Raw genomic sequence first — 10847 nt, 5'->3', positions numbered from 1 at the left:
TCTCTCTCTCTCTCTCTCTCTCTCTCTCTCTCTCTCTCTCTCTCTCTCTCTCTCTCTCTCCCGAGCCTACCCCGACCCGCCGGATTCCTTGGTTCCGACCGCCGCCGTCCGGCCACCATAGACCGGCGCACCGGTCCCAAACGGTCAGCCGTCGACCCAGCCTTCTTCCTGGACCGATGAGAGCTGCCTTAGTGCCACCGTGAGGGAGAGAGCTCTCCCGGAAGCTCCGGCTGCGTGGTGGAGTCCCGACGCCGGAACTCGCTCCTCCGGCCACCATTTCTAGTGATTTCAGTTCCATTGGGAAGTGCTCTCCGTGTGTAACATTTTCCTAGAAGGTAATGATCCAATTCGAAGTGTGTAGGAGGATTTTCGGGCTAGGGTTTGAATTGGGGAATTTTTAGATGTTTTGATTCGATTACCCTAGTTAGGCTTAGAATTGGACTAAGTGCTAGTTACGGAAGTTGTTGTGCGTGATGAGAGGATTATTCTGTCAAAATTTGGGAGGCATTGGTCGCCGTAAGAGTACGGCTGCCGGCCGCCGCTGCCGGCGGAGCAAGTGGCGGCGCCGTCACTTGGAGGTTGATTTTCAGGTTTTTGGGTTTTTTATAATGAGAGGAGTTTAATGAAATATAGTTTAGAATTTTTGGAGAAGTTTTGATAAGGTTTGGGATTTTTAAAAGATTAAAGATTTTGCCGGTTATTAGAATGAAAATCCGGCCGTTGAATTTCCTTAGTATTTAGCCTGGAATGTTAGAATTGATGATTTGAGGTTGTGGTGGAGTTTGATGTGAATCCGGTGAGTTTAACCCTAATAAGAGTAGTGGGTTAAACAGAAAAGAGTTAGATATTTTTTATTCACGTAATTATTTTCCGGCATTGAAGTTTGGTCCTAAACATAGTTGTTGTACCAGGATTCGAGGAGACCACGCTTGAGTGGTGATTCGGAATTCGTCAGGCTTAGGCCTAAATCTGTGAGTGGACATTTTGGTTTTTAATTAACATGCATGCAAGATTTTATAAATTAGTATTTTATTTTCCGAGCATATATTATAACTTCGGCATATGAAATGATCTTGGAAATTATTTAAGATTGATGCATGGATTAAATGTTGGTCATAATTTATGGATTTGAGCTCGGATTGATAATTTGAGATTTGAGTTTGGATTTTCTTTATGATTTCCGGATTTGAGATTATATCCAGATTTGCATATTGCCAGGTTTTCGAAAGGTGAAAATTATTTAAATTAATTATTTCATTGAGCATTTTAACGTGTGGGACACGTCATTGAATTTAATTATTTTCTTTGCTCTTTGAATTCTTTGAGTACGGTTGGGAATCGTACTTATGCTTTAATTATGAGTTTCGGGGAAACTCACATGGATATATGATTCTTTACTTATGCCATACTTGTCGGATAATATATTACTAATGCTACCATGTTGTTCCGCCTTTCGAGGCGATGTAACTTCCACGTTTTAAGTGGGGTTACTCAAGCCCTTTCCGCCTTCGGGTGATGTGATGTAGTCGACGACATCACGCAAGCCCTACATCCTCTCTGTTATCATAACATGAAGGTGTAGGGAGTATGGGAGTACTATTGCCTGGGAGGCAACCGAGTCTGGGAGGCTCACTTGTATGGCTATATTTGTTTCTTATTTATTGTTGTCGTTTTGACTAGCGGGGCTAGTCCCTTGTTTTGGTACCTTCTTCTATGAAGGTTATTATTTATTTTTGTCATTAATTTGACTAGCGGGGCTAGTCTGTTTTCTTGAGATTTTCTTTATGAAAGTTTTATCAACACTTGCATGCAACAGATTTCTTGATTATTGGAAAATGGGAAAGTAATTAAGTTTGGTTAGTTATGTTGCGATCAGTTATTTGTTTAATTTTTCGTCCACTCACTAACGTTTTTATATTACTTTTCCCTGGGCCCTTTGGTTTCAAATGCCCAGTGTGCAGGTTAAGTTTTAAAGGAGGTCGAGCGTACATGGAGTTGAGGCATAGTCAGAGGCTGCTTCCGCATATTCTTTATTCGTTGTTTTTCGTTCAACTTTAGATATGCTCTGAAAGTCCAATAGTAAATTATTAATAGTCCTTATTCTTGGTTGTGGGATTATTAGAGTTGAGTAATTGTTATATTGGGAGATGTGTTGATCTTGGGGAGCAGGAAGGCTCCAGGTGTTGAGGCTGGTTTGTTTGGTTATAGAAGTATTAAGTTGAATTTTTCAGGTAATGGTTGTCAATTTTCAAGGAAGGTTATGCCGAATTTTCGGTAAATTTTCCTTGAAGGTGGACCCCGCAGGATTTACCTTGGGTTTCAGGGTGAAATTAGGGGTGGATCCTGTCACTTGTAGGCTGTAGCATATGGCTTTTTAATACAAATTTGGAAGTTGATGCCATATACATCGACAATTGGGGACCGTTGTACATAAGTGTGACCCTCACCGTGCCACTAAACAGAAAGTTTAGCTAGCTTTAGTTTGGGCGTGCCCTGCTTAATTTCCTTTTAGTCTTAAATCAGCTTCGTGAAAAGCACATACTAGCTATGCTTAGCGCGATATCGGGGATATCTCTGCAACTTTTGGAAGCAATCTTACAGAAACTGAACAAAGCATGCACAATTTGTGTTGGAAAAAGCAAACACTACACATCCCATGAGTCCATGGCAGATCGGTATGGGAATCTTTGATTTCCCTGCACCTTCTTAATTAGTAGACCTGGACTTTCTTGGAGATTTCCATGGTTGCTGAGAAAACCTGTTGAATCAAACATGGCCGGTCAAAAATTATATGTTACAAGCAGCATGCATGTTCTTTCTGCAAAGGGAAACAAAGTCATGGTTGTCCAGTCCGCCTTGGTTCGTTTTTGATAATGACCTCTACTGAACTCTCAAACAAATTAATAGGTCATTGCCACATTTGTCAAGGAGCATATCCTGCAAAGTGATCCCATTGATGAAAAAATAGGCCAGCTTTAGACCTTCATCAAATCCTGATGAATTTTGCAGTATTTATAAAGACTAGCAGGCCAAGACACTGAGTTTATTCGTCGGTTGTCTATAAGCTAGTCTTCATGCATGTGATAGTGTGATATATACAAGTTTAATACATTATGGAAATCTGTTGTTTCGTATTTACTGATACAAGTTCATGTTGGACATGAATACGGTTTGTGCTTTTGCATGTTAATGTCTTGGGAAACCCTAGTGGATCAATATGGATAAATCTCTCGTGGATATTTTTATGAAGCTTAAATCCCAGTTCTAACAAACACGCACAGAAGCAAATCGTTGAGTGACTTGAGTCCCATTGTACCTTGTACCAGATGCCTAAGAATATATGTAAAGAGCAAAAGATATATAGCATCCAAGATGGCTTGTTTTGTTACGATCTTATTGTTGATTAACGTTCTTGATGCTTATTATGTTTGAATTTGTATGATGTGGTGTATGCGTTATTCAACTATATCCTCACGAATTGGCCGTAAAATTAATTTGTTTTAAGTTTTTAACTGATTTTCTGTTAAAACATTTAGATAAAGTATTGCATGAACAACTGTACGTACAGGCCAGGAAACATGCTTCAAAAATATATGGTTGTCACTTTCAAGTTTCTGTTTCATATATACCCCATGATTTCTTGCTGATAAACTTCTCCGGCAGAAAATCAAAGAGGCTTCAGCTCGGGAACAAAAACAGCTCAGAATTAGTGAAAAATTACAAAACATTTCCATCAGATGCCCTGTAAATGAAGACAATATCTCATTGTCCAATCATTATTTCACATAATGATTCCAAGAACAAAACTGATCTATCTATTCATATGTGGATCCTCATATATAAGACCTGGTAGCTCTAGTGTAGGTTGTATTCAAGATTTCTTGGCATGGGAAGTGGGTAAGGAGGCATTATAGTGCCATGAGAGATCAGTGAGCCATGTTCATGGTGACCCTCATTGTCTCCATCCAAGTGAGCATGGGCAAGGGGAGGGCATACCAGGTTGCTTCTTTCATTGAGCCTCAAAACAAAAACCCTAAAACCCTACCGTCTTCAATATTCATAGCTTAAATTTGCAGAATTGAAATTGACATAGCAGCAGGTGTTCTATGTTCCCCTACCATGTGCTTCCCCTGGCATGGCCTTTGCTCATGTGAAACCCACATGTCACCCATACGCACGTAATCTAAATTGTCATATCCTGATGTCAACTGAAAAAACTACCCCAATTCATAATCCATTAGTTTAGATGGGAGCCTTTCTAGTGAGGACCCTTAAGTTGAGGACTTGGTGAGGACTTTTCGGTTTATGGTTTAAAAGACTCAATTTTCGATCACATTTTGACGTCTCATCCTTTCAGTTTTTAGGTTTATATGAGTAGATCATTTATACAAATTTTCATCTAAATTGGTGTTCGTTAAGATAACAAACTAGATCAAATTAATGGACGAACCAAATCTGTCAAATATGAACCGTTCGAGTTCATAATTGATAAATCACACTTATGAATGTCTTAACAATTTTCAATATAGTTGAAAATTTGAAGAAATGATCTACTCATAAATACCTATAAACTGAACGGTCAAGATATAGATATAAGCTCGAAAGGTGGGATAAGCCGAAAAGTCCTCACCAAGTCCTCAACTTAAGGGTCTTCACTAGAAGGGCTTCCTAGTTTAAATACTAACATCGTCCTATCCTTCTAATTAATATTAGTTTAGACTAGTCCTTTGTTAATTTCTTCCTTAACTTTCTTGTCAATGTTCCCTTATGATAGCTTTAGAGGTGTAATCGTAATGTTTATGTCTGTTACTTTGTCGAGAAACAGCTTCATTTGTCAAAGGTTTTCATGTCTGAAATTTAATTTCCATGTCTGCATGAAAAACCATTGAGTTGCCTGTACTAGCTGACTTAGACACTGCCTAGCTAACTCGGTATATTTCATCTTAACTGAATGACTAAAGCGCATTTTTTTGTTAATTTTTTCTATTACAATTTCCTTTTTTAATTGAGTCAAAAAGAGGAATCCAATAACAAATTATGAACGTTTACGTATACCAAATTCTAATGTTCCGACGACTCTCAAACCTAGGAGAGAGGCACTGCCCACAGACTGGACACATGAACAGAAGAACAGCCCTGTGTTTGAAACTTGACGTAAAGACTCTTCCGCCATTGCTGTGCTTAATTAAATTACCTGCACCAAAGCTGGCCAATAAGCAAGATTAAAGACCTAAAGTGTATGTTTCTTTATGACCAAGTATTCAATTGGCCTGGATTAAAGGTCCTAATTAAAGAAAGTGATTTGATTGAATTAATATATTAGCTTTAGCTAGGGTTTTCTCAAACTGCTGAAGAATATATAGAATATATACCCCCATCTGCCGCCCAGGATCAGATTGAATGTTCTCGTTGAAGAACATAGTTTAACGAAAACGCGTTGAAAGATCTTAATAATAGAGATTTCAAGATGGAGCTACTACATTAAAACTAATCAAAAATTGGATCATAATGGGTAGACCTACCTGAGATTTTCCAGTTGATGATATATCGATCCTCGATCGGTTTTGTTTATAACAGAATTAGTTCACCAGAACTGAATCATATAAACCAATGCAGAATTATGCAGCAAAAACCACATGCATATAGTCAACAAGAAGGGAGATTGAAATCGACAAAAATTCTGACTTTTATATTTTAATTGATACCAAATTTCAGTTTACAAATATATATTTTTCCTTCATTGATAATAAACGTTAACTAATTAGTTCTTTCCACATGCAAAGATCATGGACCGTTGGGGAGGTTATGTTTCTGAAACTACAAAGAATCCTCATAACCAAATTGTAATCTGGAAATAGAATATGCATATGGTAGGTGAATTAGTTATTCTATAACATAAACATTATATTATTGGTAGGAACCATTTCTTTTGCATTATTATTTTTCTGATACACTTTTATAATATGATATATCATCTATGTCAACAAGGGGTGGCAACGTTATACTATCTCTGTCACATGGGATCGAAGTGGTTGTTGATACTAAGAGAGAGGGTTAACTAAATTAGGAACTAATTAATCATGTGATAGTCAAACTAAACTAAACGGTAGTCCTTGGATCGATAATTTGGTTGTTAAAAAATCTCAGGAATTGCGGGAATACGAGTAGGTGCATGATACTTTTGTTTCGAAGGTAGTGATACATATGATGTTTGAAACTAGCTCTATCATGCTGAATTTACTTTGACTAGTATCGATCTATGACTATCAAATCACTCACTTAATTTGCTCATATATTCTAATTCTTGTAATAAAACAACTCACACGGTAGTGACTGGGGTGGAACTTTCTTTTAGTAGTGAGGAAGTCATTTCCTGCATCGCACCAACATTTGCACTACCAATGTGCAAGTTAACAGATTAGAGATCCGAAGATAGAATGATGTTTGGAAACCCTCAATTTCTTCTTCTAGTTTCTCATTTTTGATCCGATCAAATTAAACGCTAATAACATAAGAACCTATTCTTTGTCCTCAGGTCCTCACTTCTTGTGTTTGGAACATTTAAACTAGTTTTTTGGGTTTCAATTTTGTTAAGGACGTTCGCATATATATATATGTATGTATATATATATCAGGGGCCTTCCAATGAGGAATCCCTATTTTTTGTCATTTTTAGGGATAGGTCCACACCATTAGATCTGTTTTTTAATGAGCTTGGATGGTTGAGATTAAAACAAAAACTTAACACTTATGTCAAACCTACACCGTTCAAGATTATTAAAAACAATCCCTTATTTGGATGACTTAACGATCACCTAAATTTTCTGAAAATTTGTATAAATGATCTACTCATATAGCCTAATGAATTGAACGGTGGAGATTTTGATTTTTGTGATTTGACAAGTTCGTGAAATGATCTATCCCTAAAAAATGAAACAAAAAAAGGGATCCCTCATTGGGAAAGGGGCCCTGATATATATATATATATATATATATATATATATATATATATATATATATATATATATGAGTATATGCATGTGATGTGGTTAATTGGATCAAATAAAAGGTTGATATCTCATATTAATTAGTTACTTGGTTCACTTACATCAATCTTAGTGCGTATAAAAATTTTCGCATTACATTTATGCTTAAAAGCTGAAGACACTCTTAAAGTTTATTTTTACAGTTCTTCTTCTATATTTTATACATGTAACGTACCTAATTAACAGGGCCGGGTAAACTCAAAAGTGTCTTGTAATATCCGACCAAACACAAAAAATGTGACTTGTAATAATTATTTCATAGATCAAGCATACACCTCATTGAGCAAACCCGCGTATACTTCCCTACGTACAAGACAAACTTTTGAAGCACACTCATATCCATCCTTACCGGCCAGAAAGTTCACAAAGTCCTTTAACCCCGACCTTTTCTTTTTAACCTTTCTTGCTACCAACTCGATCTTCCTCATGCACCTCACTTACGTAGATGATCATCATCACATGCCACCTTTGAACATCCCCATTGAGCTTCAACTTTCTTCATTTGCAGTCTCTCTTTCAGTTTTCAATGAACACATATATGGAATCCAAGTGGAGGCACCTAAGTGGAACCCTGACCACATCTTTAGCCTCTAACCCTGACCACACCGTAAACTATATATAATTTATGAAAAAGTACTGGGGCAAAGAGAAGGTATTAAAAGTAAACTTTCCTACACAGACGGCTTGAAAATAGTTAAGCTACGGCGGTCGACCAAGGATTAGTGGAGATCGATCTGCCGGCCAACGTCGGCAGTGTGCGTCGACACAGTCTTAATTCCGAAGCCGCAAACTACGATGGCGCCGTTACTTGTGTGCTATTTTATATGACAATTGGCTACTAAGCAAAAGATTAAGTTCACACTGAAGTCACATGAGTTTGGAATAAATATAATTAATCTGTGAGGCACAGTAGTACATTTAATCCCGTTGTCTTGAATTAATACTCAACATAATACATCGTAATCACAATCCCAATAGGGTTTCGAAGACACTACGAAAATCTGGTGCATGCCACGCAGAGTGACTCATCAAACTAGGTTTACAAATGAAGCTAAAGCCACTACAAATCCATAAGGTGGACCGAGTGCACTTTCCTACGTACATTTGAAAAAATGATAACAATAATGGCAAAAACCAACCAAAAAAATTGGCTAAAAATACTTCGGCCAATAATGTAATCTAAGAATGTGCTTCCTTTCAACAATCTCCGCCTTTGACAGTCGAACCAGGCTATCTTAATTTCAACGACCGGGGATAGGGCTGCGATCGTCGAAAGATAGCCGGAAAACCCACTTGGTGAGTGACCGTCTTCTCGAGTGGTTTAAGCGGATGGTTTGGTGGTGTCCATTCACCTCGGGGATATTGTAATATTCCGTTATAAAGGCCTTCAAGCGTTGCAATGCCAGGTCTAGGGTGTCCTCGGACATGTTAGCAAAGCAAACTCGAAACCAACCGGGTTCCGTGCAATGGCACGAGGATCCGGGAGAGATGTTCAGGCGGACCTCGTAGACAATCTTTTTCCAAAGCTCCATTTCAGCTTCGAAAGTGTTGGACCGGAGCAAGTGCCTCATGTCCACCCAACAGAACAAACCGGCATTGCCCTTGAGGCAGCTTATGCCGGCTTTCTGAAGTCCCGATACGAGTTTCTTTTGCCGTTGTCGGAGCCTCTTGTGGTTCTCGGAGATGTAGTTCTTGGTGAGTTTCTTGTCCGATAACATGGCAGCGAGAAGGTACTGAGTTTGGGAAGAGATGAGTCCAAAACTCGACATTTTTGTTGCTGCAGACACAACCCTGTCATCGTTGGAGTAAATAGCACCAACTCGGAAACCCGGAAGGCCAAGATCCTTGGAGAGGCTGTAAACTACATGAACTCGGTTCCAAAGTTCGGAACAACCATTATCGTCGACACACTCTCTCTCCTTGAGGATTTCCATGACGCTGACAAAGCTTGGGGTGCTGAAAGCAGTGCCGGAGTAAATCTCGTCGCTAACCAGATGAATGCCTTTGTCTTCAACGAAGTTAACGAGCATGTTGAGCTCGTTTCTGGTCATTGTTGTTCCTAATGGGTTTGATGGGTTGGTGACCAGAACGCCCTTGACTCGCAGATTACGCTTTTGGGCCTCTTGGTAGGCTTCTGTTACAGCTGTTTCAGTAACTTGGAAGCCATTAGAGCTAGTGCAGTGAATGGGCACAATCTCAACTCCGGTACGCCACTTGAGGTCTCTATCAAATCTGAAAGATAATGCAAGTAACTAAGATCAGTAACTCTACGTTGAGTATATTTAAAACATAATATTTTTTACGTAGTGTACACAAAAGTTAACGAGTACGTACCCTGGGTAGTATGGAGTAGGAAGAAGAAATGCTTCTCCGGGCTCGGCGAGGCAGAACATAAGAGTCTCGTTGGCTGAGGTTGCACCGGCAGTGAGGACCAAGTGGCTGGGATCAAAGCTCACTTTGTTTCCTCTGATTTCAGACATGAATTCCGCCAATGCCTTTTTGAATTCTGGAATGCCGTGGTAGTCTTGGAAAAGAGCAAGCTCGCCGAAAATGGATTCTCCGTTTCTCTGGAATCCGGCTGCGTCTGGATTCTTCGCCAGCCACGACTTTAGAATATCGAAGCAGAGCTGTAAAGGAAATTTTAAACACAACGTCAGGAAGGTTCAAGAGTGCACGTCAAGAAAAAAAAAAGGGTGAATTTTGGCCAGAAATATTAATTACCTGATTCTCTGCAAGTCCCATCTGAATGATCCCGTTGGTGTTGCTGACCTCATGAAAAGGGTTCTTCTCATACTCCTGCCATCCTAGGAAGTAAGACGAGTCCTGGCCATGGGAGTTGCACGTAGCCTTTGTTGACAGCATGCACATTTTGCTATGTTGTGTCTAAACTCTGAAGTGCAAAAGATCAAAGAGAAAGAGAGATATAGAGATAGAGAGAGAGAGAGAGAGAGTGGAGGTTTTGGTTTTGGTTTTGGTTTTGTGTTGTGGATTAGAAATTTAGAATGTTGAAGATGGTTATTGGGTTTTGGAGTGGAGACGAGGTCTATATATATAGCAAATTGTATTAAAGTTATGTGATTTCATTTTTATTTTGCTTGATATCAACTAATCTAATCAACATGATAATAATTGTACGCGCTTTCCTCCACCGTCCCCAAAACAAAGCAAAGATATGGAGAGCAGCTTTGACACTCCCCAAGTTTTACTCAAAATGAATGTACACTCTTTCAGGGAGTGTTGTGCACCATCTACGAGCTCGCGTGGACTTCGAATTGTTTAGTGTCAAATTGATAGGATGATTAAAACTGTAATTAACCGTGAGAAAACAAAATGAAGGCTAAGTTTGATTTCTAGTTTTGTTGAGAAACTCTTTACCGACAAGCAAATATCGAAGAAAATGGGCGAAGTGACCCACAGGTCCGAGTGTATCCGACCCTAGACTTGGCCCCGGGTCCATATGCTGCTTGACTGTAGTAACCACAGCTAATATTGTCGGCCATTTTTCTCAACACTATCTAACCTTTTCTTATAAGCTCTTTTGTCTTTTTTAGTTTCGAATGTAAATTCTTGTATGCAGGATGTTTAAGTGAACTCTATTATTCTACTTATTGGATTGGAATTTCAATTGTACGGACCGATTAAGTAAGAACTATTGATGGAAAATGCATGAAGAATTATTGATCATTGGACTAAACGCAAAGTCTTAAACAATTAAAACGGTTTTAATTTAAAACTGTTGAAATCTTATGTGATCGGTTCATATTGTTTTTTATAGGAGGGTCTCTACCAACATGGCCGATT

General features: G+C 38.8%; 1 protein-coding gene across 1 annotated transcript; it reads right to left on the bottom strand.

Annotated features, from left to right (window-relative positions):
* Positions 1-7959: 7959 nt before the first annotated feature.
* LOC101297773 (1-aminocyclopropane-1-carboxylate synthase-like) lies at positions 7960-9970 on the bottom strand. Its single transcript, XM_004288236.1, has 3 exons — positions 9768-9970; positions 9381-9673; positions 7960-9278 (listed from the first exon to the last, which is right to left on the bottom strand). Exons 1-3 carry the CDS (start codon positions 9912-9914, stop codon positions 8288-8290), a joined length of 1431 nt encoding a protein of 476 aa, XP_004288284.1. The 5' UTR covers positions 9915-9970; the 3' UTR covers positions 7960-8287.
* Between the last annotated feature and the right edge of the window lie 877 nt (positions 9971-10847).

Source organism: Fragaria vesca, linkage group LG1 (genome assembly GCF_000184155.1).
Source record: "Fragaria vesca subsp. vesca linkage group LG1, FraVesHawaii_1.0, whole genome shotgun sequence".
Classification (NCBI taxonomy): Eukaryota; Viridiplantae; Streptophyta; class Magnoliopsida; order Rosales; family Rosaceae; genus Fragaria; species Fragaria vesca.
Note: the sequence above shows the minus strand (reverse complement) of the source record. Positions and strands in the feature narration are given on the sequence as shown.